We start from the raw sequence: 23,992 nt of genomic DNA, 5'->3' as shown, positions 1-23,992 counted from the left end.
TGTAATGTGCAATTCACTCAAACTCTAGTATGAAGCCCAAAAGACAAATTTATCAAAACTGATTATAACTATACCAACCTGTTAATAGATAATATAAAAATATGTAAATTGATACAACTAAAAGACATAATGTTGGAGGATGGAACTAAAGTGTAGAATTCTTGTGTGTGTGTGTGTGTGTGTGTGTGTGTGTGTGCCGTTGCCTTTGATTCTGTTATTTGTGACCTAAGATAAGTTGTCATCTCTTTAAAATAACCTGTTATATCTATAAAATGCTTTTTGTAAGCCTCATGGTAACCAGAGCCAAAAAGAAAAACCTATATTAGATTTACTAAAAGTAAGAAGCAACAAATTAAAACATGATCCCAGAGATAATTACCTAGCCACAAGGGAAAACAGTAAGAAAGGAAGAGAGTACTCTCAATATAACCAGGAAACAAGCAACAAAATGTGAGTAGTAAGTTCCTACTTATCGATGATAACTGAACGTAAATGGTCTCAGTTCTTCAGTTAAAAGGCATAGAGAAGCTGAATAGATAAATAAATGAAACCTGCCTACCTATGTACTGCCTTCAAGAAACCCACTTTATCTATAAAGACACATATAAACTGAAAGTACAAGGGGTGGAACAAGATATTGCATGCAACTGGAAACCAAAAAGGAGCAAGAGTAGTTGTACTCGTAACAGATAAGATAAACTACAAAGACTGTAAAAACTGACGGTAAAGGAGGGTCACTATATGATTAAGAGGTCAGTTCACCCAGAGGATATAACAGTTATAAATATCTGTGCACTCAACACTGCAGCTCCCAACTATATAAAGTCAACGTTAATGAATGTAAAGAGAGAGAGAGACTGCAATACAATAATAGTAGGGGACTTTAACATCCTACTCTTAGTAATGGACAGATTATCCATACAGAAAATCAACAAACAGCATAACCTGCGCACTAGATACAGCAGGTCTAACTGACATTTACAGAACATTTCACCCAACTGCTGCAGAATACACATTATTTTCATTAATACATGGAAGTTTTTTCATAATAGACCATATCTTAGGCACAAACAAGTCTGTTCAAGGTCAAAAACATGTAAATCATATCCAGTATCTTCTCTGACCACAATGGAAGAAAACTGGGAATCAGTAATGAGAAGAACTTTGGAAAATACACAAACAAATGGAAATTAAACAACATGCTCCTAAGCAACCAATAGGTCAAAGATGAAAGTAAGAAGGAAACTAAAAAATTTCTTAAAACAAATGAAAAGGGAAATACAACATAGCAAAATCTATGGGGCATGGCAAAAGCATTACCGAAAGAGAAGCTTATAACAATAAATGCCTATATCAAAAAAGGAGAAAAAACTTAAATAAACAACTAACAATACATGTCAAGGAATTAGAAAGGCAAGAACAAGCCACATCCCAAGTAAGGAAAGAAATAATAAAGATCAGAGCAGAAATAAATGAAATTGAGACTAAAAAAAATAGATGATAAACAAATGAAAAGTTGGTTTTTTGAAAAGATAAACAACATTGACAAACCTTTAGCTAGACTGAGAAGACTATAATAAAATCAAACAAGAAATGAGACATAACACTTTAGACCTCAGAAATACACATAATTATTAGAAACTATTATGAATAATTATACACCAGCAAATCAGAAATGTGGAAGAAATGAGTAAATTTTTGGACATATATAACCTACCAAGCTTGAACCATAAAAAAATAGGAAACCTCAACAAACCAATAACAAGTAATGAGATGAAGCTGTAATAAACACTCTCCTATTGAAGAAAAGCCCAGGCTGGGCACAGTGGCTCACACCTATAATCCCAGTCCTTTGGAAGTCAAGGCAGAAGGATTGCTTGAGGCCAGGAGCTTGAGACCAGCCTGGGGAATATAGCAAGACCCAGTCCCTAGAAAATAAAAAATTAGCTGGGTCGTGGCTAATCCTGTCAGGAGTAATCCTGTCGGGCTAATCCTGTGGTCCCAGCTACTCAGGAAGCTAAGGTGGGAAGACTGCTTGAGCCTGGGAAGTTAAGGCTGCAGTGCTGAGCAGTGTTCACACCACGTATGCTGGCTTTGGTGACAGATCAACATCCTATCTCAAAAAAAGAAAAGCCCAGGACTTGGATTCACTGCTAAATTCTACCAAAAATTTAAAGAACAATGATTATGAATCCCACTAAAACTCTTTGAAAAGGAGGAAGACTTCAAAACTCACTCTACAAGGCCAGCATTACCTTAATTAATACCAATCATTACTCTAATTAATACCAAAACCAGACCAGGATGCAACAAAAAAAGAAAACTACAGACCAATATCACTGATGAACATAGATGCAAAAATCCTCAACTAACTACTGGTAGGTTAAATTCAACAACACATTAAAAAGAACATTCACCATGACCAAGTGGGATTCATGCTAGGAATGCAAGGATAGTTCAGCATACACAAATCAATCAATGTGATTCACCACATTAACAGAAGAACAAAAATTGTATGGTTATTTCAATAGATGTCAAACAGCTTTTGGTAAAATTCAACATCCCTTTTTGATAAAAACACTCATCAAAATGGATATAAAAAGAAATACCTCAAAATAGTAAAAGTCATATATGACAAACCCATGTGTAGCATTGTACTTTAAAGACTGGAACAAGACAAGAATGCCCACTTTCACTGCTATTCAACATAATACTTGAAGTACTGGCCAGAGCAACTAAGCAAGAGAATGAAAAAAACAGCATCCACATTGAAAAGGAAGAATTCAAATTAGCCTTGTTTGCAGATGATCTGATCTTATAAAGACTCCACTGAAAAGCTGATAGGAAAGATAAGGAAATTCAATAAAGTTACAGGATGAAAAATCAACATAATTAGTAGCATTTATATACACCCAACAGTGAACAATCTGAAAAAGTCAGGAAAGCAGTCTTATTTATAGTAGCTACAAAGAATATGAAATACCTAGGAATCAATCTAACCAAAGAAGTGAAAGTTCTGTAGAAGGAAAACTACAAAACTCTGATGAAAGAAATAGGGCACCAAAAAAGGGAAGATATTCCATGCTCATGGATTGGAAGAATTAATACTGTTAAAATGAAAATACTGGTCGGGTGCAGTGGCTCACCCCTGTAATCCCAGCACTTTGGGAGGTGGAGGTGGGTGGATCACCTGAGGTCAGGAGTTTGAGACCAGCCTGGCCAACACGGTGAAACCCCATCTCTACTAAAAATACAAAAATGTGCTGGCTGTGGTAGTGGATATCTGTAATCCCAGCTACTTGGGAGGCTGAAGCAGGAGAATTGCTTGAACCCCAGAGGTGGAAGTTGCAGTGAGCCAAGATTGCGCCATTGCACTCCAGCCTCGGCAACAAAAGTGAAACTGTCTCAAAAAAAAAAAAAGAAAAAAGAAAGAAAATACTACACAAAGCAATTTACTGATTCAGTGCAATTCATATCAAAATACCAATGACATTCTTCACAGAAATAAGGGGGAAAATCTTAAAATTTATATGGACCTACAAAAGACGCTGAGTAACCAAATGAACAAAATGAACAAAGCTGGAAGTATCACACTACATGACTTCAAAATTTATTACAAAGCTATAGTAACCAAAACAGCATGACACTGACATAAAAATGGACACATATACCAGTGGAACAGAGAACCTAGATATAAATACACTCATTTACAACCAACTCATTTTCTACAAAGGTGTCAAGAACTTACAAAGGGATAGTGTCTTCAATAAATGGTGCTGGGAAAACTGGATACCTATATGCAGAAGAATGAAAGTAGGCTCCTATCTCTCACCATACACACAAACCAAATCAAAATGGATAAATGATTTGAATCTAAGACCAGAAACTGTTAGAAGAAAACATTGGGGAAACACTTCAGGACATTGATCTGGGCAAAAATTTCTTGTGTAAGACCTCAAAAGCACAGGCAACCAAAGCAAAAATAGACAATTAAGATTATATCAAGCTAAAAAGCTTCTACACAGCAAAGGAAACAAGAAAGTGAAGAGACAACCCATGTAATGTGAGAAAATATTTCCAAACTTATCTCTGTGACAAAGGATTAATAACAAGCATATATTGTGATCTTAAACAACTAAGTAGCAAAAAAAAAAAAAATTGAAAAAAGAGGGGTCCTCATATACTGTTGGTAGAAATATAAATTAATATAGGCACTATGCAGAACAGTATGGAGGTTCTTCAAAAAACTAAAAGTAGAACTTCCATATGATCCAGCAATTCTATTGCTGAGAATATATCCCCCCAAAAAAGAAAATGAGTATATCAAAGAGCTATCTGTTCTTCCATGCTTATTGCAGCACTATTCACAATAGTCAACATGTGAAATCAACCCAAGCACCCATTAACAGAAGTGTGGATAAAGTATGGAAGATATATACACAGTGGCATATTATTCAGTCATTAAAAAGAAATCCTGTCATTTGTAGCAACATGGACGGAACCGAGGCCATTATGTTAAGTGAAATACGCCAAGCACAGAAAGACAAATATTCTCACTCATATGTGGGAGCTTAAAAAGTAGATTCATGAAGATAGATTGGTGGTTACCAGAGGGTGGGAAGAGAGAGGAAAGAATGAAGGAATTTTCATTACCACTGAACTGTAGACTTAAAAATGGTAAAGATGTAAGTCATATATCTTTTACCTGAATAATTTTTTAAAAAAGGAATATGTCTATTGATTGCAAAGTCACAAGGTGTTCTGTTCTAAAAATTTTATTATTTTCCCATTCACATTTATATATTTGGTCTACTTAGAATTTGGGGTATGATGATGGGAGGGAAGGATCATAATCCTTTTTTCTTTTTTCATGTGGATATCTTGTTGATCTTGTATCATGCATTGAAGTGATCGTCCTTTCTCCACCCCATTTCAGTGTCATCTGTATTATCAATCAGGGGGACTGGATATGAATGGGTCTGCTTCTGAACTCACTCTTCTATTATGTGAGTCCTTTTGTCAGTACCACACTGTCTTAATTATTAGTTTTATAGTAAGTCTTGCAATTTGATAGTGTGAATCTCCATTTTATTTATTTTTATTCTTCAACATTAGCTTGGCTGTTCTTGGCTCTTTGCATTTACACATGAATTTTAGAATCAGCTTGTCAGTTTACATGTACACACACACACACATAACACCCCTACCTAGAATTTTTGACCAGGATTATGTGGAATATAGTTCAGTTTGGGGACAATGGACATTTTATAAAATTGACTCTTCCATCTATAAACATGATATATTATTCTATTTAGCTATAATATATATTTGTTCCATATTTTATAGTTTTTTGTGTAGAGTTAGTACTGTCTCAGATTTAATTCTTTTCATTTTATATAGACACATTTAAAAATATATATTTTTAAGATAGGGTCTTGCTATCTTGTCCAGGCTAGATTCAAACTCCTACCTCAGCCTCCTGAATAACTGAGATTACAGGTGTGTGTCACAGTGCTCAGCTTTATTTTATATTCTTAAATGATATTCTGAATGTTACTGGGTTTTATTTGTTTGTTTGTTTGTTTTTTAAGTGAAAGCAAGTTTACTAGTAAAGTTAAGGAATAAAGAATGGCTACTCCATAAGCAGAGCAGTGGCATGGGCTGTTTAAGTAAGGTTACTTGTAGTTATTCCTTGTTCATATGCTAAAAACAAGGGGTGGATTATTCATGAATTTTCTAGGAAAGAGGTGGGCAAATCTGGGAACTGAGGTTTTCTCTTCTTTTAGACCATATAGGGTACTTTCCTGACATTACCAAGGTATTTTTAAATTGGTGCTGCTGGGAGTGTCTTTTAGCATGCTAATAATTATAATTAGCATATAATGAGCAGTAAGGATGACCTGAGGTCACTTTTATCACCATCTTGGTTTTGGTGGGTTTTAGCCGGCTTCTTTACCACATGCTGTCTCATCAGCAAGGTCTTTGCGACCTGTACCTTTTGCTGACCTCCTGTCTCATCCTGTGCCTAAGAATGCCTTAATTTCTGGGAATGCAGCTCAGCAGGTCTCAGACTTATTTTACCCATTCCCTGTTCGAGATGGAGTTGCTCTGGCTCAAACACCTCTGACCTATTTTTCCCCCTTCCTTTTACAAGGGAACCCTAAGGGTTGTAGGGGGATGAAAATTCATCTTCCGTAACTTCTTCAGGCTGAACGGGGGTGATGATATTCTGGCCTAACTATTAGAGTCTTTTGTATTCAGGGTAGAGAGGAGCTTAGTCGGAAGGCATCAGTATGGGGAGGGCCATTCCTAACTCTGGAGTGCCAGCAAAAGGTGATACCTGGAAGATTAACAAGTGTTCAATTTCAGAAAATACTAAGGAAGCTCATCCTGCATTCTTACACAAGGAGTACAACAGCAATATATTCTACAACAGTAAAGCAAAATAAAATAAGTAAAATTATCCCAAGTAAACTAAATGCAAAGGCTTTCCATGAACTGGGCAATTGTTGAAACAAGCTAATATGGAGTCACTAACTGATTTAATACGTGCCCAGAATTAGAATACTAATCCAGATTTCTACATTACCTATCCCTCTTGTTTCTTTTGAACAGCAACCAGAGACCACTGATTGGTTCACAAGAATAAGCAGTCAATCTAAATTGCAGAAAAAAAACCTTAAAAACAGCTAGACTAGAATCCAGTAACAGGTGTATCATAATGTTTGAAACATAATTTTCTTCTCTCTCCAGTCTCACATTTTTACTAAAGACAAATCATAATAGGACTGATTTGTTTGCAAAAATAAGCTTTAGTCTTACACTTAGCCTGATTATTTGTATAACGTGCAGCAAGAATAATTTTTTTTTTTAACATAAGCTCTTTTTAAATTGGCTTCAATGGAACTCTGTTCCATAAGGAATCTGAGATGAGACTTTTTTAAAGCTGAGCACAGCCATGGGTTCGTACCCTCCAATACCTATAACTTGAGTAAATTCCTCTCTTCTTGAGCTCCCAAAATAACTTGGGACTCCTGGGCCTGTCAGAAAGTGACATTATTTACTTTCCACAGGTCAAGAACCCTGTACAGGGATTATGTAGACAGTTTTCCCAAGGGACATTTATTGGTTCTATAAGTCAAATTTGATTTCTTAAAGGAAAGCACACCATTCCAGTCAATGCCTTGGTATGTACTGTTGCAAAAGAAAACAGGTTCTTATTGTATTTATGCAAACAACTATATTGCCATAAATTAAGAATATTCACAACTAGTTTTCAAATTCTGGAGAAATCAGGTAGAGAGAAACAAATATGCTCCAAATTTTGTTCACAGGAGTATACTTTACTCAATTATTAAAAGCTGTAAATAGCTCAAAAGAAAAATTTTGTTGACACTGGAAAACAAAACAAAGGATCAACAACATTTCAAGCAAAAAGTCAAAAAAGATTACTTCAGACTTATATTAGTTCAGTCCATGCAGTTAACTTCTGTTCTATTTGATATTCATGAACATTTCAGGTCTCATGAGTATTGAAAGTTTTTCCCTCTATTCTAATGTCACAATCTCCAAAGTTACTAGAAACTTGGATTCAAGAAACCTGTCAAAGTCCTATAGCTGATTATAAATTACCTTTTGAGAGGATTAAAACAAGACAACAATTGTCTGTGAGTGACAAAAAGTCTTAGGACAGCAATTATTGAAGTTACAATTGACAAGGAAATTTTGGTTTCCTTCATGACATACAACAATTTTACATAACAGTTATAATAATTAATAACATACACTAAGCCATATCAGCATTATAGGAATTTACCATAATTTTGGAACACATACCAATAATATTTATACATTTTATAATTGGATATATTATTTATATCCTATATATAACATAACAGGAGTTAACTGCATGGACTGAACTAATATGTCTGAAGTAATCTTTTGGCTTTTTGCTTGAAACATTATTGATCCTTTTTGTTTTGTTTTCCAATGTCAACAAACTTTTTCTTTTGAGCTATTTACAGCTTTTAACAATAAACGTTATTGGTATGTGTTCCAAAATTGCCTAAAGAAAGGCAAACACTTTGATATTTGGCAATGCTTCCTATATGATTTTTATACCAAATAAGCCAAATTTCACCACTGCATTAGTGTATTATTTATGTCAAACTCAGTTCTTAATAAAATGTTATACACAAATGTATTCAATCTTAGTTTGACTATAAGGTAAGATTCTCAAACCTTTTACAACCCTTTACAATTTTTTTTAAAGAGCAGATTAATGCTCTAAGAAAAACCTGTTATGCTTTTATTCCAATGTTAAATTTATGGAAAAACTGAATAATACCCCTTTAACTTTAGCTAATATGTTCACACACAGAATTTTTTTTACAAGATTAATTTTTCACAAACCTCCATAACTTGCTCAAACCTTCTGCTTTATCCTATCTAACTTAATCCTTTAACCCTCTAAATGAGGCAAAAAAAAATTCACATTCCCATGTCTTTTATAATCTTTTCCCAAAGATTGGTTAAGTCACGTGAACTGAAAGGCATTACACTTTTTACTTTTCTGACAAAATGTTTTATTTAAGCACTTATTTTTAAGCCAGTTAATCAAAGCCCTTTCATATCACACACACCACACATATAAATACAGAGACAGACAAAAGAAGATCCAGTAGTTGTAAGATTTTTCATTTGCTAGTTTTTAAGTTTCTCTTTAAAGCATACAATTTCCAGGGCCTAATAAGCAGGCATAACTGGAAGGCAAAATAAATCCCCCAAAATTAAGGGTCCCATTTTTATACCAGATCCTAGATTCCAAAAAATGAGAAACGCCATGGAACAAGACAGTACAATGATTTTACCATGCATTTTATTACAAAGCAACCCAAACCCAATCAGCCCATTCTGTGATTAGCCTATCCCCCATGGGAGTCTTATTTCTCAGTGGTAGGGGAAAGTGAGGACATTTCCATACTTTCCAGTGGCCAAGAGCATGCTTTTCTGATCCAAACATGTAAAGAGCCTAGTATCCCCACTATAACTGCCATTAGCTGTCCCCAGAAGTATATTTCCTACTGAATTATTACACACCAATGTTCTCTCATAATGCAAAGTAATTTCTGATATCCCCAAAAGTCAAAAACACCAGATAACACAGTGCAAAACAGAACAGAGCCTTAGATTTTGAGAAGGATCTATCAACTTTCAATTCCTGGGTTTTCATGAGGAAAACAGAGGTTTTTCCCAAAACAGGGTCTGTGGCACCTCCTCTGTTTTCCCCAAGGAATCTCAGGCTATTAGAGCTTGAATATCTACTTTTTTGATTGTTTGTTTGTTTGTTTTTTGAGATGGAGTCTCACTCTTGTTGCCCTCCTCTATTTTCCCCAAGGAATCTCAGGCTGTTAGAGCTTGAATATTCACCTTTTTTTTTTTTTTTTTTTTGAGGCAGAGTCTTACTCTTATCACTCAGGCTGGAGTGCAGTGGTACAATCTTGTCTCACTGTAACCTCCACCTCCCAAGTTCAAGTGATTTTCCTGCTTCATCCTCCCGAGTAGCTGGGATTATAGGCACCCGCCACCACACCTGGCTAATTTTTGTATTTTTAGAAGGATGGGGTTTCATCATGTTGGCCAGGCTGGTCTCAAACTCCTGACCTCAGGTGATCTGCCCTCCTCGGCCTCCCAAAGTGCTGGGATTACAGGCGTGAGCCACCACGCTCAGCCAAATATCTGCTTTTAATTATCTACTGATTTTTAGTCATAGCACTCTTTTTAAAAGTCCTTTTAAATCTCTTATTACCTGACTTGAGCCAGGCCAAACAGCCAATATTTCTTGCTTTTGAATTTTACCAACGGTAACCTCACAGTTAAACCAATAAGCCTAAAGCTATAACTTAACTACAGATGTACAAGGTATTTTCAAAGAAGTGGTAAGCAGTTTTTACAAGATTAGAATCTCCAAAGGTAGCTCAGAGAAAGGAAGATTCAAGAAGGGAAGCCAGAAGTCATATATGGAGGGGAAGAGAATCAATAAATGGTAAAGTTAACACAGATATCAACCAGAAAATGCTCATTCCCTAAGCTGGGAATTGAACCCAGCCTACCATAGTGGTAAGACAAAACCTTAGCCACTAAGCTACAGCATTGAGCAGTTTCCATTGCCTTTCCCAGAAGGACCCTAGAGCAGCCAATTTTGAGCTTGCAAAGGATTTTAATTTCTCAAGACAATTTTTGGAGCTAACTGCGACATCAACCCCAAGATACCTGTCCTCCAGATGCTAGAGAGAAAAAGGAAGTACTGCTATGTGGTTATAAGGTCAAGCTCCCAAAGACATGTTTCAGCATGTGGTCTCTAGGCAAGATGAAAGAGCAGACAGTTGCCCTGAATAATAGAAAAGATAGAAAAGGGAAAGGAGAGAGAGAGAGAGAAGCAATAGAAAAGATAGAAAAGGGAAAGGAGAGAGAGAGAGAGAAGCAATAGAAAAGATAGAAAAGGGAAAGGAGAGAGAGAGAGAGAAGCATTGCCTATGTGAGAGAGAAGACAAAGAGCTCAGAGAAGCCAGAGAAAGACCCACTCATTGCAGTGACACTGAGTCAAAAGTTCAGGTGGCCACTTACTTGTCAGTTACAAAGGAATCTTTTATAGCAGTCCCATCAGCTGTCAAATTTGTTCTTAGCCAAGAAGGACTTTACTGAGGGGGGCCTCTAATCCTCTTCATCTTAGAAGGGACTCTAACCCTCCTAAGTTGGGCCTTGAACTGAAGTTCAGTGAAGCATCCTTACCTTTTATTAAGAGGGGCCTTTAACCCACTCTGTCTTAGGAGAGACTCTAACTCCCCCAAGTTGAGCCACTAACCCAATCCAATCCTTTACCTGGGCACTCTACCACTTACTCAAAGTTGACCAATTGATGCTGCAGTCTGTTTCTTTGGGTCAGGGGTCTCCTCAGTATCATCCTTTCATGGTTTGCCGGGAAGATGTTATTGAAAAGCATCCTGATCCAAACCCCAAGAGAAGGTTCTTGGATCTTGCTCAAGAAATAATTCAAGGCAAATCCATAAAGTGAAAGCAAGTTTATTAGGAAAGTAAAGGAATAAGGAATGGCTACTCCATAGGCAGAGCAGCCTGGTTTTTTAAATTTAATTTTCTTCTTGGTGTTTGTATATAGCAATATAATTTTTGCATATGGACCTTGTTTCCAGCGACTTTGCTATTCTAATACTTTGTGAATATAATTTTACTATTTGTGTATAAGGACATTTTTCTTCCTCCCAACCTCCTAATATATGGGCTTTTCTTTTTTCTTTTTTTTTCTTTTTCTTTTTTTAATTTTTTGAGACAGAGCCTTGCTCTGTCACCAGGCTAGAGTACAGTGGCGCAGTCTTGGCTCACTGCAACCTCTACCTCGTAGGTTCAAGTGATTCCCCTGCCTCAGCCTCCCGAGTAGCTGACTCTACAGGCAGGCATCCCCACACCTGGCTAATTTTTTGTATTTTAGTAAAGATGGGGTTACCATATTGGTCAGGATGGTCTTGATCTCCTGACCTTGTGATCCGCCCACCTCGGCCTCACAAAGTGTTGAAATCACAGGCGTGAGCCACCGTACCTGGCCTTTAATTAATTAATTAATTAATTAATTATTTATTTCAGATTTTGGCTTTTATTTTTTCTTACCTTATTGCACTGGCTACTTGGGTTTTTTTGTTTGGTTTGGTTTTTTGTTTTGTTTTGTTTTTTTGAGACGGAGGTCTCGCTCTGTCACCAGGATGGAGTGCAGTGGCGTGATCTCGGCTTACTGCAACCTCTGCCTCCCAGGTTTAAGTGATTCATCTGCATTAGCCTCCCAAGTAGCTGGGACTACAGGCATGCGCCACCATGCCCAGTTAATTTTTGTTTATTTAATAGAGACAGGGTTTCACCATGTTGGCCAGGATGTTCTCGATCTCTTGACCTTGTGATCTACCCACCTCAGCCTCCCACAGACAGATGTGAACCACGACAGCTGGCTAGCTACTTGTTGAATATTGAATAAAAGAAGTAAGAACAGGCATTCATACTGTATTCCTGTTATTAAATATGATGTTTGCTCTCTGGTTTTTGTAGACTTTCTTAATCAGATTATGAAAGTTTTCTTGTACTTTCAGTTTGCTGAGAGTTTTTCGTGACTAGCTACCGAATTTTATCAGATGCTTTTTCTGTCACTTTTGAGTATTTTTTCTTTTTTCTATTAATGTTATGAATTTTAATATTTTTTATTTATATAATGAATTATAAGGATTTTTGAATGTTAAACCACAATTGCCTTCCTACAATGAACTGCTCCTGATGAAGTATCCTTTTGACATGCCACAAAATTGTAATTGCTAATTTTTAAAAAGGATTTTTGTATCATTTTACATCATTGTATGTTAATGATGAAAATGATTTATAATCTTTGTTTCTTGTAATATGCTGGTCACAGTAAATTAATTAAGTGTACTTTTTTTCTGTTTTATGGCAGTATTTATGTAGGATTTATTTGTTTGTTTGTTTAGAAGTTATCTGGGCTTGCCATTTTCTTTTTTTTTTTTTTTTTTTTGAGTTGGAGTTTCATTCTTGTTACCCAGGCTAGAGTGCAATGGCACAATGTCAGCACACTGCAGCCTTCACCTTCCAGGTTTAAGCAGTTCTTTGCCTCAGCCTCCTGAGTAGCTGGGATTACAGGTGCACACCACTGCACCTGGCTACTTTTTTTGTATTTTTAGTCCAAGGGTTTCAACATGTTAACCAGGCTGGTCTTGGACTCCTGACCCCAGGTGATCCACCTGCCTCGGCCTCCCAAAGTGCTGGGATTACACGTGTGAGCCACCATGCCCAGCCTAACATCTCATTTCTTTAATAGGTATAAGAATATTCAGATTTTCTATTTCTTCTTATGTTAGGTTTGTTCAATTTTTTTTTTAAAGAATTTAACCATTTCATCTAAAATTACTGGCATAACATTGTTCATAATATTATCAAGTTAATGTGCTTAATGTGTTTAGGGTATGTAGTGAGGTTCTCTTTTTCTTTCTCAGTATTGATTATTTGTGTTTCATCACTTTTTTTAATTAGTCTTTCTCTAGAGGTCTATCCATTTTATTCATCTTTGTAAAGGTCTCATTTGGGGCTATCTTGTTGTTTTAGTATATTTGTTTTCTATTTTATTGATTCTGCTCCTTATTGTTACTTTCCTTCTTTCTGTTTTACTTTTCTTTTTATTATTATTACTCTTATTATTTGCTTCTCAGGATATTTTAGGTGATCAATTTTCAGTCTCTCTTTTAAAAAAAAGTGAGCATTTAAGATTATTTTCCTATAATCACTGCTTTAGCTGTGTACCACAATTTTTGTTTGTTTATTTTGAGATGAGTTCTCATGTGCTGTTCCCCAAGCTGGACTTGAACTCCTGGGTTCAGATGATCCTCTTGCTTTAGCCTCCTGAGTAGCTGGGACTACAGGCATGCATCATCACTCTCTCCTGGATTCACAGCTTTTGATATACCATATCATTATTTAGTTCAAGATTTTTTTTTTTTCTGATTTCTTCTTTGACCCTATGGATCATTTAGAAGCATATTGTTTAATTTTGAATTATACTTTAAGTTCTGGGGTATATGTGCAGATTGTGCAGGTTTGTTCCATAGGTATACAGATGCCATGGTGGTTTGCTGCATCCATCCCTCCGTCATCTACATTAAGTATTTCTCCTAATGTTATCCCTCCCTAATCCCCCCACCCCCTGACAGACCCCAGTGTGTGATGTTCCCCTCCCTGTATCCATGTGTTCTCATTGTTCAATACCCACTTATGAGTGAGAACATGTGGTGTTTGGTTTTCTGTTCTTGTGTCGGTTTGCTGAGAATGGTTTCCAACTTCATCCATGTCCCTGCAAAGGACATAGACTCATCCTTTTTTATGGCTGCATAGTATTCCATGATGTATATGTGCCACATTTTCTTTATACGGTCTATCATTGATGGACATTTGGGTTGGTTCCAAGTCTTTGCTATTGTAAACAATGATGCAATAAACATACATGTGCATGTGTCTTTATAATTAAATGTTTTATGATCCTTTGGGTATATATCCAAGTAATGGGATTGCTGGGATAAATGGTATTTCTGTTCTAGATCCTTGAGGAATCGTCACACTGTCTTCCACGATGGTTGAACTATTTTTCACTCCAACCAAGAGTGTAAAAGCGTTTCTATTTCTTCACATCCTCTCCAGCATCTGTTGTCTCCTGATTTTTTAATGATCACCATTCTAACTGGCATGAGATGGTATCTCAATGTGGTTTTGATGTGCATTTCTCTAATGACCAGTGATGATGAGCTTTTTTTCTTACGTTTGTTGGCTACATAAATGTCTTCTTTTGAAAAGTGTCTGTTCATATCCTTCACCCACTTTTTAATGGGGTTGTTGTTTTCTTGTAAATTTGTTTAAGTTCTTTGTAGATTCTGGTTATTAGCCCTTTGTCAGATGGGTAGATTGCAAAAGTTCTTTCCTATTCTGTTGGTTGCTGGTTCACTCTAATGATTGTTTCTTTACCTGTGCAGAAGCTCTGGAGTTTAATTAGATCCTATTTGTCTATTTTGGCTTTTGTTGCCATTGCTTTTGAGGTTTTAGTCATGAAGTTCTTGCCCATGCCTATGTCTTGAATGGTATTGCCTAGGTTTTTTTCTAGGGATTTTATGGTGTTAGGTCTTATGTTTAAATCTTTAATCCATCTGGAGTTCATTTCTGTGTAAGGGATCCAGAAGGGATCTGGTTTCAGCTTTCTGCATATGGCTAGCCAGTTTGCCAACAGCATTTATTAAACAGGGAATCCTTTCCCCATTGCTTGTTTTTGTCAGGTTTGTCAAAGATCAGATGGTTGTAGATGTGTGGTATTACTTCTGAGGCCTCTGTTCTGTTTCACTGGTCTATATCTCTGTTTTGGTACCAGTATCATGCTGTTTTGATTACTGTAGCCTTGTAGTATAGTTTGAAGTCAGATAGTGTGATGCCTCCAGCTTTGTTCTTTTTACTTAGGATTTTCTTGGCTATATGGACTCTCTTTTGGTTCCATATGAAGTTTAAGGTGTTTTTTTTCCCAATTCTGTGAAGAAAGTCAATGGTAGCTTGATGAAGATATGGGACTTTTCAAATTTTTGATTTCTTTTTGAGTCAATTTAGAAAATGTTTGTCTTTCAAGAAAATCACCCATTTTATCTAGTCAGTAAAGTTTAGTGGTATAAAGTTGTTTATAATATGCTTTTCTTATTCTTGTAATGCTTGTAGCATCTGTAGTAAGAACCTTTCTTTCCTGACTTTTGTAATTTGTTTGTTTAATCAAACTAGCTAAAGGTGTGTCAATTTTATTGTTTATTTTAAAAACTCAGCGTTTGGATTCATTGATTTTATTTTTCTCAGTTTTATGTTTTATATTTCATTGGCATCTATTTTTAAATTATTTCCTTTCTTGTATTTACTTTTAAAAACAGAGATACAGAATTCACATAACATAAAATTTCTTATCACATGAAATTTATCCTTTTAAAGTATATAGTGCAGTGGTTTTAGTATATTCACAAAGCTTTGAATCTTCACCCTGTCCAATTCTAAAATATTTTCATCTCTAAAATTAAATCTCATATCTATAGTAGTCACTTTCCATTCTCCACTCCTCTAGCCCCTGACAACTGCTAATCTACTTCCTGTCTAAATGGATTTGGCCATTTTGGGTATTTCATATCAATGGAATCATAAAATATGTGGCATTTTGTGCTTGGCTTTTTTCACTTAGCATATTGTTTTCAAGGTTCATTCATATTATAGCACATATGAGCATTTCATTACTTTTTATGAAGGGACAGTGATTCTGTTGTATGGATAAACCATGTTTTGTTTATCCATTCATCAATCAAGAGACATTTATGTTGTTTCCACTTTTTGGCTCTTATGGATAATGCTGCTATTAACATTCATGTACAAGTTTTTGTGTAGACATATGTTTTCAGTTCTCTTGAATATATGCCTAACAGTGGAATTGCTGGGTCATCTGGTAACTCTGTGTTTAACTTTTGGAGAAACTGCCAAATTGTTTTTCCAAGCTTCTGCACCACTTTACATTCCCACTAGTGTGGATACTGATTTCTCCACATCCTCACCAACACTTGTTAATATCTATTCTTGTGATTATAGCCATCTAAGGCTGTGAAGTAGTATCTCATCATGGTTTGTATTTGTAGTTCCCTAATAATTAATGATGTTAAATATATTTTTATGTGCTTATTGGCCAGTTGCATATCAGGATCATTCCCTTGATTATCTTTTCCCTGTGAGTTTAAATCATGTTTTTCTGTTGCTTCATATATTGGATAATACTAGATTACATTTGGGTATTGTGTATACCTTGTTGTAGAAAATGTAGATTCAGTTATGCTCTTCCAAAGAGTTTTGATGTTTCAATTTTAGTAGGCAGTAACCTTGTCTGAACCGAAAATTAGCAACATCTGAAATCTCATTTTAGTTGTTTTATCCTTAGCTGGGCTGCTTAGAATCTTTCTCATATATTCAGATTCAGAGGTCAGCTAGATATTTGGGGAGCATTTATACACAAAATGTAGGGCTCTCCTCTCTACATCTTTTATATGATATTTTCCTTCATCACTTTACAGGTGTTATAATTGCCCTGAATTCTAACCTTGAACCAATAAGACTGTAGGTTTCTAACTTTTTTTGAATGTGGCACCAGATGAAGCTGTGAACAATGGGGAACTCACTCTTCTTCCAAGTGTCGGCCCCTTCTTTACTAACTCTCTACCTGCTTTTTGTCCATTCTCCACTGACTTGTACTGGTTGTTTTTTAAATATTTTGTCCAGAAATTATAGTCATTATGTTAGGTACAGCTGGTCTGATAGTAACTGTTCAGCCATTACCAGAAGCAGAACCTCTCTGTTTATTTTTGTTAACTTGTTTCCTCAAGTGGTATAGACATTTCCTCCCAATAGCTATTCTACTGGTAGTTGCCTTTAAATTTCTCATAAATATTTATCAGAAATATTTTACTTTTCTTATTATAAATTAAAATATCTGTGGTTTCCTTGGAATGCAAGGCAACTCTTTACTGTTGGTGGAGGATATTGCTCTTCATTCTTTGAATTCAAATATGTCAGTTTATCAAATTATTTCTGTGGATTTCTGTCTGTTTTCCTCCCATAGATTTAATTACTCTAGGAATAATGGTTTTAGTGTACTTGAATGCCTTTTGGAAACATAGCAAGCTTATTTCACACATAATTTTATAAGCAATTATATTTGCTAGAAACCAAAGGAAGAGTTTTGGGTATTACATAGAATTAATTATATGAAAAGTATAAATATTATATATAGCTGTTTATAAGTATGTTTGAACTTTTTTGTTTCCTTAATAGTAGTATTCTAATAGCACAACCAGTGAATATATAAACGATCTTATTTTAGGGCCACTGTGACCAAAGGGTTAAGAAGCATTCCTGTTTCCTTCCAAGTTCTGTTCTAGTAGAAACTACTTATTCATTTCCTACCTTTAAGAGTCTTCATTGAACTTGAAAAAGTACCAGGATGGATTTGTGGTTCAATCTTAAATAGAATATAGAAATAATTGTCCACACATTTTAAAAAAAAATTTATAAAATACAAAATTTCTCATTTCCTTCCCACTTGCCTTTAGGGTTCCATTAACTTCAAATGATGATGAAGATGATGATAAAGAGAAAATGCAGTGTGACAATAATATTAAGTCAAAGACATTACCTGATATTTCCTCAAGATCAACAATACAACCGTTATCAACTCCGGATAATTTGGAAGTGTTATTTCTTAAGGAAAATAATCAGAATGTATGTGGTTCAGATGATTCAGAACATATTTCTTCTGTAGTTGATGTACCTCCCAGAGGTGAGATTGTTTTAAAAATTCATTTTGAGTATTTGTATTAAATAGTTACATTTATATGATATTATTCCTGAGGAGAATGATGTATAACAGTTAATAAGTTAGATCACTTATGTTACAGATTTGCTAACTTCTGCCATTTAAAACTGCTAGTGGCAAATTTAACTTAAAGTAAATATGCTGACAAACATCAGATCTACAGTGGCCTAATACGGTTACTCTGGAAGCACTGTTTAGGAATGAATGGACCTAATGAGCTTTTCTTGATATCTTAGCTTATGATTTGAAAGATACCGTATTGTTACTTAGCTTCACCCTCTTTTTTCATAGATATGAAAGTTGGGGACCTAGATAGGTATGGAGACTCTTTCAAGATCATCACCAATTAATTACTGGCAAGGCAAAAACTTGAGCCTGGGTAATAGTTGAGCAAGAAAAAAGATGGCACGTAACGTTTTATTTACATAGTATTCCTAAATGATAATCCATGGTATAATCTGGTGCTTACAGATTTGCCATAGATTTTCAGACTGGGATATGGAACCATAGCAATGTTGAATTTAGAGCTTAGGATTATTTTTCCTTTCTAAAAGTGTGTGTGTATGTGTGTGTATGTATACGTATATAATATATACAAACATACATATAGTATACATATAATGTATACAGTGTACGTATATACATGTGTGTATGTATTTACACACATACACACCTATATTAATATATGGATATATAATTTACATAAATTTTAGCTGCCTGCTGATAGTCTTTGATAGTAATCCTTTTCAGAGTTATCAGTATTATTTGGATTCACTTGCCTGGCCTCTTTTCACTCTAGAAATAGATGCTAATGGCTCTACTGTTGGCTTACTCCACTCTACTGTTGGGGCTGAGACAGCCATTCTCAGTATATATTTTCCATATATACAAATGTAAAATGTGACTTATGAGTACTCATCATTTCTAACTTATTTACTTATAAGCACAGATTCTTAGTAGTATTAGGATATGAGCAGAACAAATTGTCAGAAATTATATCTGTGAAACAGCTTGATTTCTAATCTGTTTAAAGTAACTTATTACTTATTTCACTACTTATTTCTAGTTTTGTTTTCCTTTTCTTAATAGAAAGCCATTCCCACTCAGACCAAAGTTCTAAGAGTTCTCTAATGAGTGAGATGAGAAATGCCCAATCTATTGGCCACAGATGGGAGAAACCATCTCCTAGTAATGTGACTGAAAGGAAGAAGCGTGGGTCATCTTGGGAATCAAATAATCTTTCTGCAGACATTCCATGTACAACAGTTTTAGATCAACAACGCATTTCAAGTCCAAAATTAAATTGCCATAATGAGATAAATGGTCATGCTAATGAAACAAATACTGAAATGCAAATAAATAAACAGTATCTTCCTGGCTTATCTTCTGAGTCTGCCAGTGAACCTAATGCAGAGTGCATGAATCCAGTTGAGGATGATGATGACCTTCAATTGCAGAAAACTGTGTATGATGCTGACATGGATTTAACTGCTAGTGAAGTCAGCAAAATTGTCACAGTATCAACAGGCATTAAAAAGAAAAGTAATAAAAAAACAAATGAATGTGGAATGAAAACTTTCAGAAAAGTGAAAGATTCAAGCTCTGAGAAGAAGAGAGAAAGATCAAAGAAACAGACTAAAAATAGTTCAGATGTGGCTATTGGGGAAAAGATTGAAAATAGGCCAGAAAGATCTGATGTCCTGGATGGCAAAAGAGATGTAGAAGATTCAGGTTTTATTTTTGATCCTGAACAGCTGGCTCAGGTGAATGAACTGAAGAAAATGACCCTTCATACTGGCTTTGAACAAGATGACAGAGAAAATGTACAGTGTAATAAAAAGAAGAAAAGAATAGCAAATGAGCAAGAAAAAACATACTTTTTCCCCCAAAGTTCAGATAAATTTCACCAGGAGAGTAAATTTGATAAGGGACAGAATTCCCTAACTTGTAATAAAAGTAAAGCTTCTAGACAGACATTTGTGATTCACAAATTAGAAAAAGATAACTTACTCACAAACCAAAAGGATAAAGTAACCATTTGTGAAAATCTAGACACCACAAATGAATTTCAAACAGCCAGTCTTTCCACCAAAGATAATGGAAATTTATTTGATTATGGGACCCAGAATATATTGGATTCGAAAAATTATGTCACTGATATACAACCTCCTGAGCAAAATGAGCCAAACAGTAATAAGCGTAGAAAGAAAGTAAACCGGAAGACAGAAATAATTTCTGGAATGAACCACATGTATGAGGATAATGACAAAGATGTTCATGGCCTAAAAAAAGATAATTTTTTCTTCGAAACCCAAGAGGATAAAGAACTTATCTCTGAAAACTTAGAAGTTTCCAAAGAGCTTCAAACCACAGCTCTTTTTACCGGAGACAATGGAAATCTGTGTGACTATAGGACCCAGAATGTGTTGGGTTTGCAAAAGCAGATCACTGATATGCACCCTGTTCAGCAAAATGAATCAAAAGTTAATAAGAAACTTAGGCAGAAGGTAAATCGGAAAACAGAAATAATTTCTGAAGTGAGTCGTTTAGATAATGACAAAAGTATGGATTACACAGTTAAAAGTCACTCACTCTTTTTAACCCAAAAAGATAAGGAAATCATCCCTGGAAACCTAGAAGACCCAAGTGAGTTTGAAACACCTGTTCTTTCTACCAAAGATAGTGGAAACCTCTATGAAACCTCTATGAAACCTTTGGGAGTGAAACAACATGTCCATGATATGCAACCTGCTTGTCAAAATGATTCAAAAATAGGTAAGAAGCCTAGACTAAATGTATATCAAAAGTCGGAAATAATTTCTGAAACCAACCAAATATATAAGAATGATGACAAAGGTGTACATGACCTAGGAAAAGATAACTTCTTTTCTCTAACCCCAAAAGATAAAGAAACCATTTCTGAAAACCTACAAATCACAAATGAGTTTCAAACAGCTGATCTTGTTATCAAAGAGAATGGAAATTTATGTGATTATGACACCCAGAATATATTGGATTTGAAAACACATGTCACTGATAGGAAATCTGCTGAGCAAAATGAATCAAAAATAAATAAAGAGCTTAGGAATAAAGTGAATTGGAAGACAGAAATAATTTATGAAATGAACCAGATATATGATGATAATGATAAAGATGTACTTGTCCAAGAAAGCTACACCAAAGATCTTGATTTTAAAATAATTAAATCTAAACAAAAACTTGAATGCCAAGACATTATCAATGAACACTATATGGAAATCAACAGTAATGAAAAGGAAAGTTGTAATCAAATTCCAGATTCCTGCAAAGTAGTTAAAAAGCGTAAGAAAGAGTCATGCGAGGCAAAGAACGTTTTGACAAAAGGTAAAAAGAAACGTGCTTCACAGTTAACAGAGTCTTCACAGACATCTATCTCTTTAGAATCTGATTTAAAATGTATTACTAGTGAAGCAGATTCTGATCCAGGAAACCCAGTTGAACTACGTAAGACTCAGAAGCAAAGCACTACCACTTTGAATAAAAAAAGAGATACCCTTTTTGTGGAAAAAATGAAAGAAGGAGAGTGTCAGTTTAAAAAAGTAAATAAAATGACATCTAAGTCAAAGAAAAGAAAGACCTCCATAGATCCTTCTCCAGTGAGCCATGAAATAATGGAAAGACTCAACACCATTCAGGGAAAGTCTATTGGATCGGAACAAGCAGATAAGGAAAACAATTTGGAGAATGAGAAAATAGTCAAAAATAAGCCAGACTTTTACACAAAGGCATTGAAATCTTTGTCTGAGATATATTCACCTGACATACAAGATTCTTCTTTTGACAGTGTTCATGAAGGTTTAGTACCTTTGAGTATTTCTTCTAGTAAAAATGTGATAGTAAAAGAAAATTTTGCCTTGGAATGCTCACCAGCCTTTCAAGTAAGTGATGACGTGCATGAGAAGATGAACGAGATGAAATTTGAAGTCAACCGGAGAACCCAAAACTCAGGAGTAGGTAGGTTAATAACCATTATGAAATGATAAAGTTTTAGAAGTGTTTTGTTTTTTGTTTTTGTTCTTCACTTTGCCAATGAAATATTTTCTAACTGGTATTTTTCTAGAATTTAAAAACAATGTATAACTAAGTACATGATCCATAGAAATAGCATGAAGGAATAAAGAAAGTTTCATACTTTGGGAAAATAACAGTGAGAGTATCTTGGACATTTGCAACTACAAATGGATTTGGCCTTTACCACAAACTTGCCTTAGGCAAATAATTTCTGTTTTCATACATTTGAAGGAAAAAGAATGTTTTAAATGTATATAATAATGAATTACACTGGTTTTATTTTACTGAAGACGGTTGCATGTTTCTTGAGGGTGAGACTCTTTCCCCATTCAATAGCATATATTTAGTGTGATCAAACCCTTATTCTAGGTTTTATAGAAGATTGAGAAATAAACAATACCAACCTCCTTTCCTCACATTCCATGTATGTAATCATGGTGAAAAGGAATAAATGATTCTTTAATAAAAAGCACATGCATTATGCTAAGGGATATAATGGGGAGTAATTTTAACTAGAGGAATCTTCAAAAGCATCCTTAAATAGGTAGCATTTTAGGCCCTAAAGGATAAGTAAGTTTTTTTTGTTTTTTTTTTTTTGAGACAGAGTCTCACTCCGTCACCAGGTGCCAGGCTGGAGTGCAGTGGCGTGACCTCGGCTCACTGCAACCTCCGCCTCTCGGGTTCAAGCAGTTCTCCTGCCTCAGCCTCCAGAGTAGCTGGGACTACAGGTGCGCACCACCAAGCCCAGCTAATTTTTTTGTATTTTTAGTAGAGACGAGGTTTCACCATGTTGGCCAGGATGGTCTCGATCTCTTGACCTCGTGATCCGCCCGCCTCGGCCTCCCTTATCCATGACGCCAGTGGCCCTCCCGGCGCGTGAGCCACTGCGCCCGACCGGATAAGTAAGATTTTTACCTGTAGTATTTATTTTTTGTTTTCCGCCAGTTATTAAAATAGTACTCACTGCAGAAAATCAAAAGTAGAGTATCAGAAAAGGGGAGGGGAAAAAATTACCTGGGAGAACTTTAGTCCCCTTACCATGTGCATGCAGACCCAAATCTACAGATTTTTAAATATATGTTTGAAGTCATACTATATATAACATTACTCATCCCATTTTTTTTCCTTAACAGTGGATCCTAAGAATGTTCTTTTGCCATTAGAAATTTTGTAACATTAAATATTCCTATACCAATTAAAAATTTTTACTGGGAACCTATTATTTCAATATATATGTATAGATCCCTAGGGTTTTGGTGAGTAAGTCAATTCCAGGTAAAAAGCACACTGAAGCAAAAGAATTAGAAAGGTCCAGAGTTGCAGGATCTGTTAGAGTACTGGTGAGACATTTTTCATTTCTGTGCTCCTCATGGTGCCTTTCACAGAGAGTGATCACTGGCAGATATGTTGAATGAATGTGCAGTAATTTGTGTGCTTCCATAAAAAGAGTTGAACTAGGATGAGCTTTTGGGAGCCACATGTGATTTGAGAATAAAAATGTTGCAGTCTAGTTTGACAGTTTGTTTCAAATGTTAGTCTCTTTCCTCTCAAAATTGAATCAAGATTTAAAATTTGTTGCAGTGATCTTTATATACTTTAAAAAATATTTGTGAAAAATAATATTCCTTTCAGGTGATAGACCATTACAGGACTTGACAAATACCAGTTTTGTTTTAAATAACACTGGTGAATCTCACAGTAAGTCAGAAGATCTATCTTCAGAACAGACAAGCAGAAGAAGAAGGTGTGCTCCTTTCCATTTGAAAGAGCCAAGCCTCAGAGAGTAAGTATTTCAAGTATTTTAGTGTGCCATTATAAAATATAGCCTTAAAAAAAATTCTGCCTGAATCAGTATCTGAGCACTTCTGATAATTCAGTAAAGCATATATTACTGATATGTAACAACCATAGTGTGATTTGGGTAAGATTTGAAGAAATATATCCTTTGAACAG

At 35.3% G+C, this 23,992-nt stretch overlaps 1 protein-coding gene across 1 annotated transcript in view; it reads left to right on the top strand.

Moving 5' to 3' along the window:
• SGO2 (shugoshin 2) overlaps positions 1-23,992 on the top strand; it is a 59,740-nt gene that overhangs the window by 27,037 nt on the left and 8,711 nt on the right. Inside the window, exons 6-8 of the mRNA XM_012473231.2 lie at positions 17,727-17,953; positions 19,079-21,982; positions 23,672-23,822. Coding sequence (XP_012328654.2) covers positions 17,727-17,953; positions 19,079-21,982; positions 23,672-23,822 — 3,282 coding nt within the window. The remainder of the gene's footprint in view (positions 1-17,726; positions 17,954-19,078; positions 21,983-23,671; positions 23,823-23,992) is intronic.

Source organism: Aotus nancymaae, unplaced genomic scaffold (genome assembly GCF_030222135.1).
Source record: "Aotus nancymaae isolate 86718 unplaced genomic scaffold, 86718_ANA_hifiasm-v0.15.2.pri h1tg000008l, whole genome shotgun sequence".
Classification (NCBI taxonomy): domain Eukaryota; kingdom Metazoa; phylum Chordata; class Mammalia; order Primates; family Aotidae; genus Aotus; species Aotus nancymaae.
This window is presented reverse-complemented; position numbering and strand designations above follow the sequence as displayed.